Raw genomic sequence first — 22,736 nt, 5'->3', positions numbered from 1 at the left:
AATCTAAACCACACTCACAGACACACATATGCAAATACAGATTCAAAGCTAGGCCCATAAATTGATTGCCTCATTTGACAACTAAAACTCTCCTGAAACTATATGTACACACTCACTAAGGCTGGCACTGACAGCATAATTATCATCACACACACACACACACACACACACACATACACATTCTCAAGAGAATGTGATGACAGTGGGCAGCTCAAAGCAGCACGAGAGAGCCATCTGTTGTCAGAGCATGACAGACACATTATAAATTACACACACACACACACACACACTTTTATGGCTCTTTTTCCTCCCTCTACTATCTCCTCCTATGAGTACATTTACACCAGAGATGAAAAAGTATTCAAAAATAATATTTCAGTTAGAGTTCGTAGATTCAACAACCAGAAAATGACAAATACCAAAAAGTCACCAATTTAAAACAAAACAAAACAAAAACACCCGCACCCCCCACCCCAACACACATGCACACACACACACACACACACACACACACACACACACACACACACACACACACACACACACACACATTCTTGCAAGTCCTGTTAATCTTTGTATGAGTGCTTAAACACTGACAGTGAAAAAGCCTGTTCGCTTAGTTGAACTTGATGTTAGTACAACAGGTTGCCTAGCTATCCAAGCTAACTTTGCTATCTAATGTAAATATTAGCTTGGTACACTTCAAAACATGGCAATATATATTTAACAATGACAATAAAAGATGCATTTCCCAACAGATCTCTAACTAACTGGCTCACTAGCTGAGGCTCTCATTGTCTGAAGTGAAACGTTAGCTAACTAATGTTAGCTAATATCCTAATTAAAGCTGTAAAATTAGCTCACCCCATGTACATACATTTTACAATGAATTGTTGAAAGTTCATTTTTCCCCCTCCCATGATGAAAAAAAAAAATCTTGTATGAGTGTTATATGCAACTATTCCAAAGTAGTTTTCTTTACATATGGAGTGATTTATACTATGAAAGTCACAAAATTGCTGCACTTTGGTTAGAGTACAAATACCCCAGTATACTACGTGAGTGCGAAGTACTTGCACTTCACAACCACGTCTGATTGGTACCACTGGGAGAAGTGACCAAATTTGGATTCTGTATTCCCATTTTATCTCATCCACATCTCTTTCCATGACCCTGTAAACAGAGAGTGCAACAAGTAATTGAGTTTTGTTCTCGTCTGCAGTATCTCACAGTGTGTGTCTCTACCCTACTGGCAATCTACTGGTTGAGTTCACCATTTAAACCTGGGATGTGTTACTGTAAATGATTTATCTTGTGTGTGTGTGTGTGTGTGTGTGTGTGCGCGCAAGTATACAGAAAAGGTCCTGGTTTGATTTTAAAATTGTTGCATTCAGAAGATTCAAACTGTCCCTCTGTCTCTCTGTTTAATTCATCTTCATTCTCTCTCTCCCTCTCTCTCTCTCCCTCTCTCTTTCTCTCTCTCTCTTTCTCTCGCTGCTTTTCAGAAGCTGTGAGGAGTGCACTACAGTGAAGAAGGTATGGGAGACTGGAGCTTATTAGGTAATTTTCTGGAGGAGGTTCAGGAACATTCTACATTGGTAGGGAAAGTCTGGTTGACTGTCCTCTTCATTTTTCGGATTATGGTTTTGGGAACAGCTGCAGAATCATCCTGGGGTGATGAGCAGTCAGATTTTATCTGTGATACAAAGCAGCCTGGTTGCACAAATGTGTGTTACAACCAAGCGTTCCCCATCGCACACATACGATACTGGGTGCTGCAAATCGTTTTCGTCTCCACGCCATCTCTCATTTACATGGGCCACACTATGCACACAGTACGTGTGCGGGAGAAACAGCGGCAGCGTGAACAACAGGCCAAGGAGGAGAAAGAGGAGGAGGGCAGAGATGGAGGGAATGGAGGTGACAAAGATTCACTGCAACAGAAGTACAGAGAGAGGAACGAGGAGGCAGAACGTAAACTGCATTTACGAGGGGCATTGTTGCAGACATATGTGTTAAGTATTCTGATTCGAATTGCAATGGAGGTGGTCTTCATTGTGGTCCAGTATATGATGTATGGGGTCTTCTTAGAAGCCCTGTACCTGTGCGAAACCTGGCCGTGCCCGAACCCCGTTAACTGCTACATGTCTCGCCCAACAGAGAAAAACGTGTTCATTGTGTTTATGCTGGTGGTGGCAGGCGTGTCTCTCTTGCTCAGTGTGTTGGAGCTTTATCACCTGGGCTGGAAACAATGCCGTCGATGTTTACAAGCCCGCGCTGTCAACAACAACAAAAAACACAAAAACAACAACAGGGCCGAAACCCCTATGACTATTACCATCCCAAAGTCAACAGCCCCATTGGAGCACCCAGACACCCCTCAGACATCTTGCACACCACCACCTGATTTCAACCAATGCCTAACATCTGGCCAGGGCACATCCACACCTACACACCTTCATCATCATCTTCATCATCTCCACCCAAGCTGTCCGCCCTTCACAAACCGGCTAGCCCACAAGCAGAATTCCGTTAACATGGCGACTGAACGGCATCACCAAAGCCAGGAAAATGTGCAGCGGCAGGAAGATTTTCTCCAGATGAATTATATGCCAACACTAATGCCAAGCCCTCCTGCCACACCTCCACTACATGCTACTTTAATCAGAGATAAACGCCGCCTTAGCAAAACCAGTGGTGCTAGTAGCGGACGAATTCGCCAAGATGACCTATCTGTCTAAGCCCAAAAAAGTGTACTCCAAGTAGGAAACAGAACCAGGTGTGGCCGTGGTTTACAGAGGCCTGTATGGGTCTGGTAGGACCAGAAAGGATAAGCACAGGGGAGTGTGTGTGTATATATGTTTTTGTTGGCATGACCTCTGGTCTGAGTGTTGTGGGTTTTTTGTGGGTTTTTGAAATAAAAAGAGAGATGAAAAAGGACAGTAGCAAACGAGGAATTTTAAAAACACTTGGATTGATTCAAGAGCAGCAAAATGTGATTAAAAAAAAAACAGAACCATTTTATTTTCATACTGGTCACTGAATCAGCTGAATCTTATTTTGTTTTACTGTTTGTTTGTTTTTTCCTTTGAGGCAGTACATATGTCGCGGAGAGATACCAATAACTTGACTCAGGTTATGACACAGAAATGCATAAATGGATGTATGGATTGGTTGATGGGTGAATAGAACTGCAGATGAATGTACTTTTTAAAATGTGAAGAACATATAAGTCAACGACTACCAACTGAAGACATTTTTTTAAATTGTCCAATGACAGCAAAACTGTTAAAGATTTTTGCTATCGATGTTTAAATGCACTGTGTAAAACCCCCGACGCCTTGAAATATGAAATTAATGCACTACGTAACTTTAGCTACAATGCTTTCATCTTTAATTTTTTTCATTCTCTCTCTCTGTCTCTGTCTCTGTATCTCTCTCTCACTCATATACCCACCCCTGCCAACACACACACAGAGTATGAGTTATCTCACTATAAACTGAGTGCATTTAAACACAATTTAAACAGATCAACAGAAAGGTCATAAAGACATACTATAAACAAGCATATTAACGCATCCATTACGATGAAATTCATTAACACAGCTGTCACAGTCTTTATGTGTGTCTGTGTCTCTGTTTGTTTGTACAGATGAGCACTTTGATATTAACTGTGGAAGACAAAAAAAAAAGACATACTGTCATAGGTCTGCATCAGATCTGAAATTCTTTTTTTTGTGTGCGTTTACTGTTTCACTCTGTCTTAGTATGTTTCAGTGTTCCTTTTCCTTGCGATCTAACCCTAATCTTACTGCAGAAGTGAAATCACGATAAAGTCTCTCCAAGGCATCATGTGATGTTTGGTATTGCTTCAACATATTCAGCCCCATTCATATTTTAATAACTTTAGTATCAAAAAAAGCCATAAGGTAAATGATCTGTCTGTGTAAGATTACTGAAAAAAGACTAAATCATTTAAATGCTTCACTTTCATTTTAAGCCAGATCAGATTCACAGAGTGAAGCCCTTAACCCCCCGTGAGTTGTACTGACACATGAAGGAGACTCTGATTCACTCTCTTCCCACATGCACCAGAGCCTCCACTGACCCTGTTGCTCATATTAAGGCAGCAGACAAGGGTAAAGGATCTCAGCTCAGTCAAAGTATCTGGAATTCGCAATAATTATGAATTTCCAGTTTAAAAAGACATGCTTGAATGATACTGAAAAGTCAGAGCTCCTAGCAGTAAACCCAGATATAATTTCAGATACAACAGTTTCCGAGATGTGACGCACTATCCTCATGAAGTCAGAAAATACTGTGAGCTCGGATGTGATTAACTGTCCCCATGTTACCCTGACTTCTGAGGCACTTGAGTGCACTTACATTGTATTGCCACTTCTGTCAACTGGGAAATATGGGATTCTAAGAGAACTTGAAAAGTTCATGAGGCCAACAGGATCTGAGGCACAAGGGACCCTGGGAAGTGTAGACTAAGGAGTGATAAGTAAGCATAGCGTTTGACTGGTCTGTATCAGAGGGAAATTCAGGGGTGTGCCAAAAAGAGAAAGAGAGTTAACAGAGGGTTAGCACGTCTCCACAGCTTCACAGTTATACAATGGGAATGACAGGGTCAAACAGAACATCTCTTTGCAAAGAGACTCCACACAGAATTCGCCCTTTTACTGTGAGGATAATGAAGGTTTGATGAACCTTGTCTGAAGAACAGGGTATGTCGTTTGAAGAATGCTCTCTCTTTTTGTGAACTCAGGTCTTGCAAAAAAGAGCTGTTCAATAAGTGTTGAGATCCAGCAGAAATAAATAATACAAGTGCCTTTGGAAAAGTTCCAGAAGAGTCTCAGATCTTGATAGATTTTGGCCCCTGGTCAATATTTCTTGGATGGTCCCAAGGTCTGAACAGCGCTGTCTGAAAGTATTTTGGAGACTCCTACTTTAGACGACACAGTAAACCTGCACACTTGCACTCTCCTCTATTCCTGTGTGCAAAATGAATTTTTGATTTGAGACATCTAAAATGTGGCTAAGATACACAGCCTTCCTCATTTGTCAACAAAAACAGGGTTTTGTCTCCCTCTCGCTCTCTCATGCACTTTTATGATGTGAAAATGTCATTGTGTGTATATGTGTGTGTTAATTATCCAAAATGAATAAACATGTTCATACCACGACATGATCATTTAACATTGATCATTCATGCATTCTCATTTGGTAAAGAAATTAATATATTCTTCATGTAAACTTTATACACAGAGAGGCACCTACTAAATTCTGAATGTCAAAACTTCTGATCTTCCCTAATATTAAACAATCATGTTATTTGCCTGCCTCTGTGCTAAAATTACATGTTTAACAAATGGATATTGTTTTGTGGCATTTAACAGTCAGGTTTTAGTAGGACATAGGCAAACAACAGCAAATAGACTCAAATACACCATAAAAGGGTTTGTTTGTTTGTTTGTTTGACTCATTGTTTTGGGGCACAGGTTTCGGTCACCAGTTCCAAAACTTCACAACTAAAACTCGAAATATAAAATGTTCATTTGCATCTTATGTAAGTGGTTTGTTCCTTATATTACATTTTTTGTTTACTATTTTCTGTTTTATACGTTCATTCAAAGTAATACTTCAACATGACAAATTCTTTATGTATCACGTGTGTGTAATATGTGCATATATCATTAACACTGAGAAATAGCTTTAACGCAATGTATTAAATAACCATCACGGCGATTGATCAAATCTGGAACTCTGATTGCCATAGAGATCACAGTCGTCTCCTCCTGCTCTTTAATTCATTAATCGAGGTTAGCTCAATAATGGTTTGCACAAAGTCCATTTTTCTCATGTGAATCACTGGCATGTTGGTTTCAACGTAGACTCAATAAAATGTTGCGTTTTCATCTCAAAATGTGGCTTTTAAGAATCTTTAACTTCAGAGAGGAACAAAATACCTTCGACACGGCAATGACATAACACTATATGTAACATCAACATTACCTTTTCAGGTCAATGACTTGTTTAAGTCATGGGTCTGTGTTAGAAGTAACGGACAATCAAAGCCTTGGATTTGCTTTCAGTATTCTGCTAGTCTGATATTCTCAAAATTTACATATTTCGTAAGATATACGTAGACGGTTTTGGCATGCGCGACTTTTTGAAGAGCTACGACCGTACTGTAAAATGGATGTGACGCACGAATGAAACTGAGTTGCCAAGTTGGAAAATCTGACTGATTTTAGGGAATAGTAGTTTTTTGTAAGAGCCGTTTTAGTGGAAATTACGGCGTCATGCAGCACAATAGAACTACATATCCCAGAGATCTTTTCACTGTCAACGAGTGAAGCGTTTTCAAATAGCTCAAGTTTGTCGATAAGGTGCAAACTTAATGTACCTCAAGAGAGGCCCATTTCTCCAGCGAATACAACAGAAAGTGAGTGACATTTCACTCGGGCCAGGCTGCGTTCATTTCAGCAACGTTTGACCTCATTTTAAGATTATGAATATAGTCGGACAGATCCCTCTAAGTAATATCTTGCTACTTCACTTCTGACTTCTTCACTTCCCATTTCGTTACTGGGAGGGACATTACTTTTTTACGTACTGTATATGAATCTTTGTGAGATATATCTTAATGACCTGAATGTCCTTCATTGGTACAGGCATTATTTCACTGTTATACAACTACGTTAGCAACACTCGTGGTTTCCTTTCATTGACAGTCTGTACTGTAACATTAGACGTATAAACCTACGTTACAGCTATTTTTTCACAACGGTCAGGTTTTGGACCACTTTTGATCATCTCTCAAGGCCGTTTAACGGTAAGTACTATTTCCGTTGCGTAGCAATAATGTCTCAACGCATTTTGTCGAGCACCGGAAGAGAATTTGTGGCTTCTAATGGTCTCACTTCTTTCTTTAAGTCGCCGGTTTGTAAGTTGCCGGCCTCTGCTCTTGCTACAGATTTGACATGAGGTTCATATGGGCGCGAGTGGGGGTTTTGGGGTCAGTGGCTCTCGGTTCGGTTTTCTGGTCGCAGAACAAGGCCGAACAGGTTCGAACGGATTCAGGGGCCACCCATTCTCTCTCCTCTCAGTACGAGCTCAGACAGGTCCAGGTTCTGTTCAGACACGGTGCGAGGACTCCTCTCAAATCTATACCAGATGTTTTGGAGGTAAGAGCAGGGGCAACATGACTATTTCACTAAATGAGCTACACTTACTATTTATGAATATTTGCTGAAAATAATTTGAAGCACTTGCCCTATAGCCATCAAACCAGATTTGAAATGTCTGATTATGTTTTAATGGGATGACCAACCGTTTAGTCTTTCTGTGTAGAATTATGGCACATTACAGACATCTTTTCAGACTTCATATCTGATGGGGCATTGGTAATCTTAACATTATTCAGAGTTTCGTTTAACGCCCTATCTTGGCTCAAGCTGATTGCAGAGGAGTTTGTTTAAATGTTAACACTTGACCTGTGCTACACATCTCATAACTGCACTTGCAGTAAGAGGTGAACTCTTTGCAGAAAATCATCAGTTTTCATTTTTTCATCATCAGTTTCTTAATTTCAGTGCACCTGCTATTATTGCTTAGCTAGTCTTATGCTAGCAACAGGAATGGGAGTTGTGCATGTAAGAGTTGTTTCACACTTTGTCCAGTTAAGAATGGTAATTGTGAGGACTGGGTGGTAAAGAGATGGAAAAGTGGTGAATCTCACCTCTGAAAATCCTCACAGATTAGTGTGTGTGTGTGTGTGTGTGTGTGTGTGTGTGTGTGTGTGTGTATGTTTTGCCAGGCACAGTGGGTCCCCTCCCTTCTGGAGGTCCCTGCTCATACACAAATAGAGTACAAAGTAACGGACCTGCATGGTGGCCCAAGACCCCCGGCACCTGTGGAGGACAGCTACCGCGCAAGCACCCTGAGTGTGAGTGTGTATGAATGTGACTGTTTGGATGTGTATTAGGAGCAATAAAAGCATGCATGAACTACTCATCAAATGAGAGGATATCTACTTAGAAATAAAATACACAAACTATTAAAATAAGATTACTTGAAATATCCTTTTAGTGTAATGCTTTCTGACATCAGATTAATAATTCAGAAAACCAGTTAAACAGAGGTTTAATGTGACAGATAATTTTGCAGTTAATAATTAACACTAATTATTATAAGCAAACATAGCTGTATGTTTGCATTTTTAAGTCATTCTCTTTTATTCTTTATCAAGTCTACAAATAATTCCAAAGGGCAGTTTAAGTAGTTGTGGGCTAGCAGTCTTGCCTTTTTAGCCAGTGGGAAGACAATGTACACTTCCAGGCCGCTATACCTGATATCAGATGTGGCTGACCATTTTTTCTCGTATTTCAGGGGCAGGCTACATATTAATAAATTCTAGTTCACAATTTCTCTGGAGAGTAGAGGAGCTCTACACTTAATAGAGTTCTGTGATCTTGTGATATTTTCATCTTAATCCAAATGACAAACCCTCAAACAGAACACATGTTTGGTCATGGTCATGGTCATGGATGTTTTACCTTCTCTCACGTTCCTGATTTGCATCCTCTAACCTTTAACCTCACAGGGAGGGGTGCACCCAGGCCAGCTGACAACAGTGGGCATGCAGCAGCTGTATGATCTGGGACAGAGACTTAGGAAGCGATACATCGACGACCTGCCCTTTCTCACTCCCACCTTTCAGCTCTCGGAGGTTTAGTGAGTATATCACGATGACCTTAACTACACCGTAACTACACCCTCAACACCATGCCCTCAACACCATCCCTAACTCGATGACAACAGCAATCGTCGACACCACAACTGTATCGGTAACACCACAACTGCATGTTAATCATACCGTAAATTTACCATACCTGCACCCTAACTGCACCCCAATTAGTAATACATACACATGCCTTTCCTCACCCTTGCTTTTCATCCTAAATGTTTTAATGCATATATAAATATCCAACAGAGCGTTAAACTACAAGTACGCCCTAACTGTACCATAACCACAGCTATACCGCCCTTCTTCACCTTTAACCCAAAAGTGATGTATTGAGTGTATCTGATAACAACTTCACAAACCCTTATCAGGCATGATGAGCTAACTGGACTTTCACTGTGCCACACCCATTTTATTGGTTCACTACACCCTCACAGCACTGTAATGAAGCTTCTTCAGCCTGTTACACCCTTCTGCTGTCATGTTACTGTGGTGAAGTGTCATTAGTTAGCTATGCCCTGACTCCACTACAGTTTACTGAAGCCTCAACAAATAATTACACACTCACTATCCTTCTGAAATGAGGGGATATTATGACCATAATCTGGGTAGAAATCTGCAGAAGTTTTTAAATGATCTTCATGTGTTTCTGTGAAGTTTTAGAAAGTTCATTTTAAAATTCAGTATTTATTTGTGTAATTTTGCAGCATTCGCTCCACAAATATTGTGCGCACCATTGAGTCAGCCAAGTGTCTAGTAGCAGGACTCTTCCAACAGAAACAGGCAGGTATGGAAAAAACTCATTACTGTGCTGTGTGTGCTTATGTGTGTGTGCTTTCCTCTGTTTTTACAATTTTGTCTCACCCTCAAGTTTCCCATTCACTGTTTCAATTCTCAGTTCTCTCCCTCTCTCTGTCTCGCAGACATCGTTCCCATTCTAACAGAGGTGGCTGAGAGAGAGATCCTTTACCCAAACTATCATGGCTGTAAACTGCTGGCAAAGCTCGGTGGGTGAGTGGCACTCTGGAGGACTGTGGAGACTCTCCTCTTCAAGAACAGTGACTACAGCACTCTCAAATGTGTGAAATCACATTACAGCAGAAATCACACTAGTGAACCAAAAATACTCAGTCAACTGAAATTATAATTAATAGATAGATAGATAGATAGATAGGGTTACGGTTACGGTTACGGTTAGGATGAATTGATGGACAGACAGTTAGACAGATAGAAAGATAATACATTAATAGATTTATATATCCAATCAGAAATGCTTTTCTGGACTATGACTGATTCTGCACCTTGCGGGTTAGTGGACTTAGTGTATTGGTTGTATGGGTTAAATGCTGTATTGCTTTTGCTTGTAATCATGTCTGTAAATGCGTATTGTGTGATCTGTAGTCCCCGGTGGGCGGAGTCATCCATGCTGCCTGACATCGCTGCAGACCTACAAAGTGTCCAGAAGGCTTTGGGTGTTGGCTCTCACCAACGCCTTGATTTCATCCTCATCAGAGATGACATGGTCGCCAGGCAGGTAACAGCACACACTTCTACTCTATATATACCAGACATTTAACAGCATGTACATCTTGTACATCACCATCAATAGAATTTGAATAAAGGACGAGACGAAATTCTCTCTCTAGACTCACGGACTCCCATCCCCTGCTGGGTTGGACGAGTGGAGTGCTGTTGTCGAGCAGAGAGCTGTTGACGCCATTTACCATGTTTATGAACCCAGCAAGAGGTACTGCCTTCCTCATGGCATCTACAGTACTCTACGATCAGTTTCACACCTGCAAAAATACTGCACGATCAAAAATTGAGTGAAAATGAAAATCATGTTTTTGCCGCTCATGATATGACATTTAAGAGCACGTCAGAAACGAAAAGTCTGACATATTTAGGTCTACGTGTCCCCTGACACTCCTGAAGGGCTATAGTAGTAACAAACATATTCAGCATTCTTCCTGAGGTCCCAGTCTACATCTGTACGTACCTATGTTTACCATCCATTTCTCATATTCTTCTGTTTTACAGTCCTCACCCCCACCAGAACTGGGTCAAATAAGTGTTTGAAGTATGATTGGGCCCTGTCCCAATAATCTGACATTGCACCTGTATCTTTTGTCCTGACAAGGAAAGGGAGTACTGAGGAGAATTAGGACAGGACTCAGTCATTCAGAGACAGTACCTGTTTGATCCAGATCTGGTCTCCACCAGCTCTTCCTTGTTCCAGCTGTCACTTTAAACTGCTCTTCCATTTTACAGACCATACCTCTACCCACAGTACAGATTTGAAGTAACAGCCTAAAGCCGAACCCCAAGAGTAATGAGCACAGAGAGAGAGAGATAGATACAGTTGAGACTGTTAAGTGGGAGCAGAATGAAAGATTGTTGTCACAGACTTACAGTAACAAAAGGCTCTGTCAGATTATTAGGTTTTCTAAGGTTTTGACTTGAGTCATAACTCGTGTGTGTGTGTGTGTGTGTGTGTGTGTGTGTGTGTGTGTGTGTGGTTTGTTTGTTTGTGTATCTGTCCACAGTTTAAATCTGCAGCTGTGTGTTGGGCCTCTCCTCCACACACTCCTCACCAACATGGATGATAAAGTGCAGGGCACATCCTCTGACCCAAACAGGTGATTTATTTATCTGTCTGTCAAAACAAAAGCAGAAGTCACCAAAAAAAAAGAAAAGAAAGGAAAAAAAATCAACCAGGAGGGCCATGCCTAAATAGACCTCCAAAAAACAGTCCAATCAGCAGTCAGCCTACGATGAGCACCATCAGGATTGTGACAATTGGGATTTAGCTCACAGAAAAGAAATCCTTTATCACCGCATAATCCGAGTGTGACATCATATGAATATGAAGTCCTCCCTCCATTAGTTTGCACACGCTGTTCTTTTCCTGAGGGACCTTTAATCCAGCTTTGAGTGTCTTATACTCCTGACTTGGCTACATGAAGCATGTGTGTTGTATGTTCAGCAAAATGCTTTTAGGATGTTGTTTGCCATGTAAAAGAGTAAATGGCCCAGCGCTGATAAGCCCATTAATACAACAGTGACACTAGTGTTGGCGTGCTGAGACTATGCTTTCACAGCCGGTAGAATGTTTCCAACCCCAAATCTATATAGAGTTGTTCTATATCAAGAACACGACTACAAAGAAAAAAAACATGCCTATGCTCTGAGAGTATGCCGTGTCAGACTCGTTTGAAGATTTAGGAATAAGTTTGGATAAAAGTGGAGAATGAGCAGGAATTCCCTTTGGTGCTGACCTGGGGTTTGAGCCACTGTCCATGGTGCTGAAATCCTGAGTAGTTTCTGTATCACTCTTATTTGCTTTCAGATGACCATTTTATTATCTTTTTTTCCAACATAACACACACTAAAACAAAAAAGTGTAACATTTGAAGTAAAACCACACTACTGACACACACACACAGCACTCTAGACTGTAAACTACTTCAAGTAACGGAGAACTGAACATTTTGCTGGCATGGAAACCTATTTTGATTTGTTACCATGTGCCCTTTCACCGTGTGATCATTGATCATGTGTGTTTGTGTGTTTGCTAAGACAGGAAGTTGTTCCTGTACTCTGTTCATGACACCACACTGATGCCGTGCCTGATGGCTCTTGGTGTGTTTGACATGCGTTGGCCGCCGTATGCTGCTGATATCACTCTGGAGTTACATCAGCACACAGACACCAAAGAGCACTATGTCAAAGTGTCTTATAATGGCCAGGTAATGTACTCATATATACACACACACACACACACACACACACAAGAACCATAGAGAACTATGTCAAAGTCTCTTATAATGGCCAGGTAACACACACAAAAACCCCCACCAAAGAGCACTGTGTCAAAGTGCCGTAGAACAGCCAGTAACACACACACACACACACATATACACTAAGCACCACCAAGTCAGTGTCTAAGGGCCAGACAACATACAGATTACTATTTTTTTTTACTATTATTATTCACGTTACTGTATCCTCTAGCACTCGGCTAAGACTTACACTGATAAATACACATAAACATACACTCAAACAGAGAAATTCATCATCCCAGGTAGTGTCCAGAGGACTCTTTACACGGTGCAATATACATATTGTATTGTTATAGGATTTGTGTATATTTTTGCCTTGTGTGTGTGTGGTTGGTTCCTTTAAACTGCCATTGTTTGTGTGTGTTTATGTAGGATCAGAAGATTCCAGGCTGCTCTGATGTGTACTGCCCGCTGAAGGAATTCAAAGAGGCAATGTCTGTTTATTCCCTCTCTCTCGAAAAATACCACATGCTCTGCACCACCACTGATGATCACAAAGACCCTGACCTTTCAACTCGCAAACGTGACCTCTGACCAGTTCTTCTCCACACTGTAAACGCACAGAGATTCACCGTGACCCTGTCCTCCTAACCTCTTTTTAACTGTATTACTGGGTTTACATTACTGTTCATCATGTATTTCAAATGGGAGGGTGAGTCTCCATCATGACCTCATTTCTACCTTATAACAAGTATGTGCACTGTTCAACCAATCAGAATAAATTTTACTGGCTTGCAAGTGAATCACTTACTGTGAATAAGCAGCAGCTCTGGACTCAAGGGCTAAATTGGGTTCTCAAGACCATAGAACCATGAAACAGATTTCATCTGACATAATTTTACATGCCCTTGTAATAGTTGTCTCTTTGTTTACACCCGAGTATATCTCAGATTCATCTCAGACTCAGATCCATGAGAATTGTTTCGAATTTATTCTGAAACAGAAATGGCCACATTGTGTTAGACAGGTAAATCCCATAATAAAGGAAATACTAACATGATGTGTCTTTAGTGGGTCTAAGGCCACCGCGAGTAAAACAAAAACAGCCTTAGTTTGCTTTTGCATAGAGTGTACAAGTGACTGATCATGTTTATCAGACCAATCAGTGATCATTGATGCACTGGCCTCCCTGGGGAGAGAATTCTCAGCAGGCTAGAACAGCCTCATTATAGGATGATGGTGACTACTCACAATGACTTTGCATTAGTGGCGTTTACTTTGCCCTCTGAGGGACTGAGGGGACCTTAACCATGATAGAACGACTAGAACCATTCACCATGGGAAACACGCACCAAAGCCTGGAGGTTTCAGTGCATCTTTAGCCTTGGTAATCAAAACATCAGGTGACTGGGGCTGCTCAACATTTTTCTACATGGCCACAAGCAAATGAAATGATAATTGCTTAATTAACTCAGGTCACACACATCAGTGAAAGCACCTGCTATTAGTATGATTTGTATCTCTCGTTTACCCAAGTGTTTCCTTTATTTTGGCATATACATGTGTGTTTGTGCATGTGTGGAATGAAACATTGGATGGCTGTAGTGTGGAGCCTTTAGCTCAGGGTGAAATAAATATCATCTCTGCACAGCACACAGCTGTCAGCTGTCAATTTTAAACATGCTCAATTTAAGCCTACGAGTCATTGACTGGTACGGTACCAGTAAGCCCAGTTGACCTGAGAGTAATGTGTATGCCATCCTCTTGAGTAATCCACCTAACTCCCAAGTTACCCTAGAGCTGTGTTACATTAATAAGTCAAGCCTCTACAGCGAAGTGTTACTGAAATGTACTTTGTACATTTTAAGCACTGCACAGGGAATACTGGCAATTCAAACTGCATGCAAACTGTTTGTGTGTGTTTATGAGCCTTTGCAGACAGGAAGAATGTATGTGCTCACATCTGCTGGCTTTATGAGATGTCACTGAGGGATTTTGTTTGTTTTTTTCTGATTTTATGTTGAAATGAGGGTTGCATTGATTAAACCTGTGTGTGTTACTTTAAAACTTGGTCATCGTTTATTGATTTTGACTTTGAAAAATGACTCACACTCTCACCCTCATACCTCGTCTCTTCCCCAAAACTATCTTAACTTGTACTTCCCAATCAGACAGAATGAGTATTACTGCACACCTTGAGAACACACAGGAATCCTCAAAAAACAGAAACAATATGTGACATTTTTGCTGTTTTCAATCACAGATGAGTTAACCTAATTTCTTAATAATTTTTTCCTCATCTGTTACACGAATGACCAGATTAGACCCTATAATCAATATTACCCCCAAAATAACAACCAGTGCAAAATCACCGTGTAAAATGCAAAATTTATTCATCTCATCAGTTTTTTTAACAGTTTGAGATCATTAAGGTGAAACCAAACTGAGAAAAAACTTAAAAATGTGAGTCATTCATTTAGTAAGTCCATTGCATTACATGTGCAGGAAGGTCTAAATATAAAAAAGCAAATCAGACCACCTTTTTTTAAAAAAAAAAGAAATAAATCCCAGACATTTTTGGAAAATGTTGATTAGATATCCAAAGATCACATTTCAAATTATGGGGAATCCCTTTCAAAATGGGGCTGTTGACAGACAGGTAAAACAACATTATCTTCACAAAATGGCCGTTTACTCAAAAGGCGGCAGGTCCATCTTCAATTTCCTGATAAACAGGGGAACTAAATCGCTAACTAAAACCTTAAGCCTTTGTGCATTCTTAAAAGAACTATCTTCATTTCTCTTGTCTGTCACGTAACCTAAAGCATCCAACAACTTTAAAACAAGACCAGGCGGTGGCTGTTCAAGTACATCCCAGTCTATCTCACTTCTGCCTCTCAACAAGGATTCTTCAATTAAAACAAAGCTCAAAGTTTAAGTGCACTCAAAGTTATGCTATCTATAAAAATGATTGTAATAACAATAACAACTATTATAATAATTATTATTATAATAACAGCAGTAATTACAATAGTAGTAATAATTTCCAGAACATTCTACACAATCTTCATTTAAATTCATCAAAGCAAACAATTACAATCCCCCCTCCCCCTGAGAGATACAGCATTGGTTCAAGTTTCCTGCCTGTAGCCACTTCTTTAGTTTGGTTATTTAAATAACAGGAATAATAATTGTAAAAGCACAAAAACCATTTTGTCAATAATTATCAATCATATCTAACATTACAGCTTTAACAATATGACAGATTTTAAGTATTTACAGCTTTCCACATTAAAAACTCTCCACTGTTCCACCCAGAATCCAAATCACCTGAAAAAAAAAAAAAAGTTTTCAGACAAAGTATATTTTCAGTTCTGGACATATCAAGCAAGTATTGCTTTTGCATTCTGTGAGTGCACTAACAAAGTGAATTTTATGATAATGGATGAGGATGTAGCTGTGTCTGTTACCTCAGGAAGCAGCGACACATTGTCGGCATTTGTAGAGTTTAGGATCGTGTGTCCGAATATGATTCCTGACGTTTTTTTGCCTGAAGAAAGTCTTACTGCACAACTAGAGTAGAGTAGAGAAGAGAAGAGTTCACCATTTAGTTGGACAAAACATACACAGTGATACAAAATAACATTTCATGTTCTATATTAAATGTAAAACAAACTCCCACCCATGTGTATGGGATTCAGTGAATGACAGTGCACCCATATGGAGTACAGTAGTATTTACAGTGGAGCTGTGTGCAGTCACGAGGGGAATAAAGCAGTGTACACAGAGGTGCAGAGCAGAAAGTGTGGTGTGACATCAAGTGGTAAGAATATTTTATTAAGGACTGTGGATAACGGCGCTGTCATCATGTCTAAGGTACTAGAGACCAATAAAGCCTACTATTATTATTCTAGTCTTCTGATATCACACTCAAGAATAACATCCAGGACCCTCCAATTGCTGGACTTCAACCTTAACCAGTAAACCACCCGTGCTGAAATTGATGAATGTACTGGCAAACAAGCATAGTGGTAAATGGGAACATCAGGCATTTTTAACACACTGGTCTGGTGTGTAGCAGCAAACTGGTATGAGACTGTGTGTCACCAGATCAGTATCTGTTTATCAGTGGGTGCCTGTAGAAAAGTGTGCATCCCAGTGCATGAATGTGTGTCAGTTGGTGTTAGTAACAAGATGTGTGCTACAGTGTTTCAGCAGACTAGTGTGTGTGTGTGTGTGTGTGTGTGTGTGTGTGTGTGTGTGTGTGTGTGTATGTGTGTGAATGACAGCATGTGTCAGTAGGTGTAATTAGGTGAGTAGGTATCTATAAGTATCAGGGCCCGCACTGTTAACGTACCGGGCAGGGCCAGTGTTTGCCTTCAATGTGTCTCATGCGGTGTGTGAGCAGAGCATCGCAGTCTCTGTACACCATGTGACACTGCAGACACGTGTGTGCTGATACTGGGGATTTGTTACGAGGACCCTTCAGCTGTCTGAGACGTGCCCGTCGGATTGACTCCAGGAGCGCAGAGCGTTGTCCGTGCAGTAGATGCAGATTACTCACAGCCTAGAGAAGAAAGAGTGATTGATAAAAAAAATATTGATGAAAATAATCTTATATTTATCAAGATATAACTTCTTCAATGCATTATTGGGACAATTAAATGGGACAAATGTGCATTTCAGTACTGAAAAGGGTGTGAGATGTATCGGATAATGTTCAATGCAGGCATTATGGATGCATGCACTGATGGTAAATAAATCTGATTAATTATTGGTTTACTAAATTTGTAAAATAAACAAATCCACCAAATAAATGAATAATAGCTGAGTGATCCATTATGTTGTGTCTTAATTAATGGCAAATGTCATCATTATTGGGCTTTTCAGTGAACTTTTTACTGTTGTTGATGATTAGTGGTAACTTCTCTCTATTCACGGTCTCACTGACAATTCTTCAAATCAGATCAAACAGGGCCTCTACCCCATTAAACCACATATGTTCTCTCCTATATAACTCAAAAAGTAGGGATGCACTGATCCGACTTTTTCAGTCCTGATACCAATACCGATACCAACATCTGGGCTTTGGGTATCGGACGATACCAAGTATCGATCCGATACTGGTGTTTCATTAACAAGCTGTATGCCTCACTGTGTGGAGGAGACTTGGATCATTCTTTTATGTGTAAGCCAACATGAGGCTTGACTTAAACATTGCTTTCCTAACTTTGTAAAACAAAATGTAACAAATAAATACATATATATATAAATTTATTGAACTGTTATTTATTCTTGCAATAATAAATAATCTTGCACCAGCAACTTGGTAAAAAATCTTCAAAATTAACAAGAATTACAATTCTAGTATAAACCTTTTAATGCAGCAACAAATTGGTCAGAAATTAAAATTCCAGTACAAAACAATACTGCATCAGATGAGAACAAAATGTAAATCACAGTTAAGTCACAAACTAAAGCAAACAAACTTGTTAATTTAAATCACAATTCTCTCATCAAGAACAATAAATCTGAGAACGTTTTCTGATATTTTTGTCACTTTCACACTATCACTGGGAAGTTTCTCACATCTTTGCAATGCACCCGACAAAGTTAACTGCTTCTTCGAATCATCCCCTTTTTTTGTTTGATTGAACTCATCATGTTCTTTGGCATGATGCCTCTGGAGGTGCTTGATTAAGTTGGTTGTGTTATATTTTGCAGTGCTATTGCCACCCCTCGAAACATTGGCTTTGCAGATATTGCAAGTGGCTGTAGAACTTGTTGGCGTAGCAAGTGTGCAACACCTCCACACTGCTGACCATTTGTTTTTGGCTCCCTTCATGCTACGTTAGCTCTCCTTCTAGCAAAATGTACGGGTCTACCAGTACACTGCTAACGCGTGACGTAGTATGCACACGTGGGTGTAAACATAGAATAACATAGATTTGAATTGAACAGATCGGCCCCGTTGTCACGATACCCCATCCAGCTGTTTCAGTCAGTATTGGACCGAGATCCAATATCAATATTGGACCAGTGCATCCCCATCAAAAACAGACACAAACCAAAACAAACAAGAAAAAAACACGTTCTCTACTATGTCCCACACAATCACTTTGAGTCTCTTTCTACACAAAACCACTCACATTCTGACCTACCTTTCTGGTTGGTGGTTCTTTTTTGACCTTGTTGCTCCTTTTGCTGGCCTGAGGACGACTGTGAGGTCTGGTCGTCTTTGCCCTCTGAGAAACACTTATTTCCTGTCTCTCTCTCTTCACTCTAACAGGTCTCAAACTCACTTCTTCTTTCTCTCTCTTCACTCTGATAGGTCTTCCCATGGAGTGTACTGTAGATCGTGCCCCCAGTCCTGCCCAGTGAGGTCCATTCAGTCCAGTTCGGTCTGGTCTGATCCTGGCACTTATCCGGTTTCTCCGTAACATGTGAGTTGACCTGTTATCATGAGAATCACTGTTTTCCTGGGATAAAGATTGGGTCAGACAGATGTCCACACTGTCCTCCTCCCTCTTTATGCCATTTGCCGCTGGACAGAATCCAAAAAGGAAACCTGGATCCAGCATCTTGACAGGAGGTTTACTCTGTCTCTTGCCCAGGTCTGAGGCATCGTAAGCAGTAAAAGAGTGGGACACAGGCATGGGGTCAGCAGGTTCCTCTTTAATGGCTCTGTAAAGAGGATGGTTGTGGAGGTGCTGATAATTAGTGCTAATGGGATCTTGAAAACTGGTATTTGGACATGCTTCTGCTTTCTCCTCTTGCCTGTTCCCTTTATCCTTTACTTTTTCTTCCTTCTTCTTCCTTGTTTGCTGCTCTCCCCTCCTTCCTGCCCTCCTCCCTACTTTCCCTGCAGTCGTTACATAATTATGTTTTGTCCTTGTGGAGTTATGCCTGCCTGACCCAGTGCTGGTTATTCTGACTGTCTGTTTGACAGGCAGGCAACCCCAGGCAGTGGACCTGCTGGCTGTAGAAGCTGAGAGCTTTGCTGCCCCCTGGTGGCACTGAGTGGACCTGGCCCAACGAGTAGGCTGCCGGGCAGTGAAGTCAGCCGGATCCTTTTTGATTTTGAGTGCAGCTTTCTTTGGTAAGTGTGTGCCCTGGGAAGGGACACCGCTTTTGGACTGTGCTGCCTGTCGGTCCCTCAGGGAGCTTCTGAGAGGGCGACCTGTTTGTGTTGGATGGGATTCTGACAGTGAGAGTGATGCGTCTCTACTTCGTGTGCTCCTCATGCTGGGCTCCACTGGCACATCCCTCCTCCTCCTCCTCACCTTCATCTGCTCCACTCTATGTTGGTCCTGTGGCTCCACCTTCATCGCTCGTTTGAGGAGATCCATTCTGGTCATATCACAGAGGGAAAGTGTAGGATTGACACTCACAAGGGCACCAAGACCCACTCCGTACCCTTCCTTGAGTCCCTGGGAACGGGGTTTGCGACGGGTAGTCAGTGAATAGTTGCTAACTTTTAGCTTCCTAAGCCTTTTCTTCTGACCCCATCCAGACAGCTCCTCTGGTCCAGGTAGTAAGGATTTCCGCTGCAGACCCAGAAAACTGAGGAGCCTGTACTTTTCCTGTGTACGTGGACTGTGAACTTCCTCTTGAGGGATCACACTGCTTACCTCCTCCTCAACTACCTCCTCCTTCACCTTTACAGGAGTCACTGGGGTGACAGAGGTTACAAATGTCGACTGGGGCCGCGAGCAAACCACATCAGGTTTAATTCGACAGGTCCTGGAAGAGAAGGATTTTTTCTTGTTCTTGGACAGGTCAATTTTGGGCAGGAGTCTACGCAGGGCAAGGGCAGCACCTGGGGAGGAGCGAAGCAGCCGGCGCGAGGGGGAAGAGGAGCGAGTGGAGGTAGAGGGAGATGAGGGGATAACCGTTGGCGTGGAGCGAGGGGACGGTTTCCTCTTGCTGGACGGAGATTTGAAGTCCATGAGTTTCATTCTGCGAGTAGGACTGCAAGGGAAGCCATTTTCTGATAGAGTATGGCTTTGAGACAGTATGTGGGACATGTTATTAGACCCCTCTCCATTTGAATCATCCAAATGAAAGTCAGCTGAAAAATATTCCATTTTCCCAGAACCAGAGCTTTCTCCATGCTCCTCCTCCTGTTCTCCAAGGCTTGAATCCCTCTTCCTTTTTAATCCCTCTTTACCCTCGTTCCTCCAACTGTTCAGAGAGGGGTCTGTGGGTAATTCTAAGGGGAGGTCCTGCTCTGAGAGCCTGGTCTTAGGACAGGTATGGGCAGAATCTCTCTCCCTTTGGATAGCAGTGCAGGCCTCCAGGGCAGGCCACATACGAAGGTGTCGGGCCATGGTGGAGACTTCCGTCAGGTTGTCCAGAGTCAAGGTGAGGGTGGAGGTGTACGAGAAGTCCAGAAGAGCGAGCAAACTCTCCTCACTGAAACCTGCCAGACAAAAAGCATAGTCAGTCCTGCAGATATTTTCACCTACAAAACGAATCAGTTTTTTTAAATGTCACTTCATGTATGCTGTGGGTTTGATTTCTAAGCTTTGATTCCTTAACTTTGACTCCTGAGATAATCTGCTGACGTGACCTTGAGTGGGACACTAAACCCCAAGTTAGTTCCTAAGGCATATGACCTCTGACAGAAGAGAAACACTTCAAGCTGTACTGGGGAAGAGTATAAGCCAAATGAAGTAAAGGTAAATGCAAATGGTGCTTAGTCCGTCTTGCCTGTGAGGTCGATTTGAGACTGGGGATTAGAAACCCAGTCCATCTCAGTAAAGAGCTCTTGGAAGTATTCGCTGACGGCTGCTAGCACTGCCTTATGGGCGAAGAAGGAACGTCCTCCCCCTGTTTTCAGTGTGATGTCACAGAAAAGCCCCGCAGCCCGATGCCCATTCATCTTATTCAGGACTTCCTGGCTATGTGATACCACCGTTCTAGACACACGTCTTTCTTCTGTGTGCTACAGAGATTAAAAGGGGTAGAGATAGAAAAAAAGAGATCCAAAAATTCTATTTAATGAGTGGAAGAATACAGCAGTAACAAAGTTTTCATATAAATTAAGAAGAGTGGAGGGATGCAGATCTCAGTCTTACCTCAGTTCTCTCTGTTCTCCTCTGCTTACATTCTTCACAGCCCTGGACAAAATCCCTCACCTGGAAGTACATTCCTGAGTGCGAGACACACAAATTAAAAACTCAACCACGTAAAATGAACAAACGTACTTTATGTTTTTGCATTAAGTGAACTCTTTTATCCAGAGTGACATACAATAAGATTTCTGAATCTCAGAGGTCTCACACATACACACGCCTCTGAAATTTCTTATTGTGAAACATGTTACAAAAGTACACAACACCACGAAACTGTGGGTGAGGAATCTCATGAAGTCTCTCTCCGTAAGTCTCTGTTTTCTTCCCCTCATTTTGTTGATAGCTGCACTTGCAATCTTTCAACTTGTTCAATTTCACTTTCAACTTCAAGATGTTTCCCTAACCTATAAATCATTGCCATTTCAGCAGGCTACAAAGATGAATGCAAATGAAACTTAAAACAAATGCCCAAATGCAAAAATGTTGGCACTATTGATGAACATAAACAAAAAAGACAGCATAAAATAAGTAATGCCCAAAATAACCTACATATTAATGTGTGGGGAAAAATGATCTGCTTTATTCAAACCAGGTTAATAGCTCAGTGGAATGAAGCAAAACAAACATTTCCCAACGAATTTACAAACCACAAATTTATTCCTCAAATCACACTGGCATCTAATACTGGCACCCCAGTTCTCAGGAGTTAATGGACCAATCGCTTACAGGCATAAAAGCACTGAGACCTTTCCTATAACAATCACAAGAGTGGAGAGCATGCTGCAGGGAATCTTCCAGTCATATCATCTTTGACCAGTCTAAAAATGATAAACTCACATAATGAGTGCACTAGTGTTTAGTAACTAACCTCTTCAACTGAAACTGCAAATTTTCAAAGAACATATTATTTCATGTGTACTGACTGATTTTTCCTGACTAGCAGCTTTAGTTGCTGCGTGTATTTTTCCATTAAATATACAAATACAGGAGTTCTTATTTGAGACTGATATCTGGGATGTATGTACAACATATTTGAGAGGTTTAACTCTTCCATGCTTCCAGAAAGAAGTGCAGGGAAGTTGGCAACACCACATGACAGAGATAATGCCATACATTTTTACATTT

General features: G+C 41.2%; 2 protein-coding genes and 1 long non-coding RNA gene across 4 annotated transcripts; 2 read left to right on the top strand and 1 right to left on the bottom strand.

Annotated features, from left to right (window-relative positions):
• The first annotated feature begins 1,538 nt into the window (after nucleotides 1–1,538).
• gja5a (gap junction protein, alpha 5a) lies at nucleotides 1,539–2,741 on the top strand. The gene has a single exon (XM_030786447.1). The coding sequence runs from the start codon at nucleotides 1,539–1,541 to the stop codon at nucleotides 2,739–2,741; it is 1,203 nt and encodes a 400-aa protein (XP_030642307.1).
• Nucleotides 2,742–6,371: 3,630 nt separating this feature from the next.
• acp6 (acid phosphatase 6, lysophosphatidic) lies at nucleotides 6,372–14,505 on the top strand. 2 transcript variants are annotated; one of them, XM_030786440.1, is made up of 12 exons: nucleotides 6,372–6,451; nucleotides 6,801–6,841; nucleotides 6,943–7,193; nucleotides 7,826–7,954; nucleotides 8,612–8,742; nucleotides 9,460–9,539; nucleotides 9,676–9,763; nucleotides 10,154–10,286; nucleotides 10,399–10,499; nucleotides 11,299–11,391; nucleotides 12,336–12,501; nucleotides 12,967–14,505. In XM_030786440.1, exons 3-12 carry the CDS (start codon nucleotides 6,990–6,992, stop codon nucleotides 13,126–13,128), a joined length of 1,287 nt encoding a protein of 428 aa, XP_030642300.1. In that variant the 5' UTR covers nucleotides 6,372–6,451; nucleotides 6,801–6,841; nucleotides 6,943–6,989; the 3' UTR covers nucleotides 13,129–14,505. The 2 variants fall into 2 exon arrangements, with proteins under 2 accessions (XP_030642300.1, XP_030642301.1); XM_030786441.1 differs by lacking the exon at nucleotides 6,372–6,451 and having other exon boundaries at nucleotides 6,749–6,841; nucleotides 6,983–7,193.
• A 1,329-nt stretch (nucleotides 14,506–15,834) lies between these two features.
• On the bottom strand, nucleotides 15,835–17,090 carry LOC115822568 (uncharacterized). Its single transcript, XR_004025623.1, has 3 exons — nucleotides 16,892–17,090; nucleotides 16,005–16,107; nucleotides 15,835–15,864 (listed from the first exon to the last, which is right to left on the bottom strand). It is a non-coding gene; the product is annotated as an uncharacterized LOC115822568 (long non-coding RNA).
• Nucleotides 17,091–22,736: the final 5,646 nt, after the last annotated feature.

This window comes from Chanos chanos, chromosome 10 (genome assembly GCF_902362185.1).
Source record: "Chanos chanos chromosome 10, fChaCha1.1, whole genome shotgun sequence".
NCBI classification, from domain to species: domain Eukaryota; kingdom Metazoa; phylum Chordata; class Actinopteri; order Gonorynchiformes; family Chanidae; genus Chanos; species Chanos chanos.
This window is presented reverse-complemented; position numbering and strand designations above follow the sequence as displayed.

Excerpts from the sequence above, each read along its gene's own strand:
- gja5a (XM_030786447.1), top strand. The coding sequence starts at position 1,539 with ATGGGAGACTGGAGCTTATTAGGTAATTTTCTGGAGGAGGTTCAGGAA.
- acp6 (XM_030786440.1), top strand. The coding sequence starts at position 6,990 with ATGAGGTTCATATGGGCGCGAGTGGGGGTTTTGGGGTCAGTGGCTCTC. Across the intron at positions 7,194-7,825 it reads CTATACCAGATGTTTTGGAG|GCACAGTGGGTCCCCTCCCT; the intron begins GTAAGAGCAGGG and ends ATGTTTTGCCAG. Across the intron at positions 10,287-10,398 it reads ATGACATGGTCGCCAGGCAG|ACTCACGGACTCCCATCCCC; the intron begins GTAACAGCACAC and ends TTCTCTCTCTAG.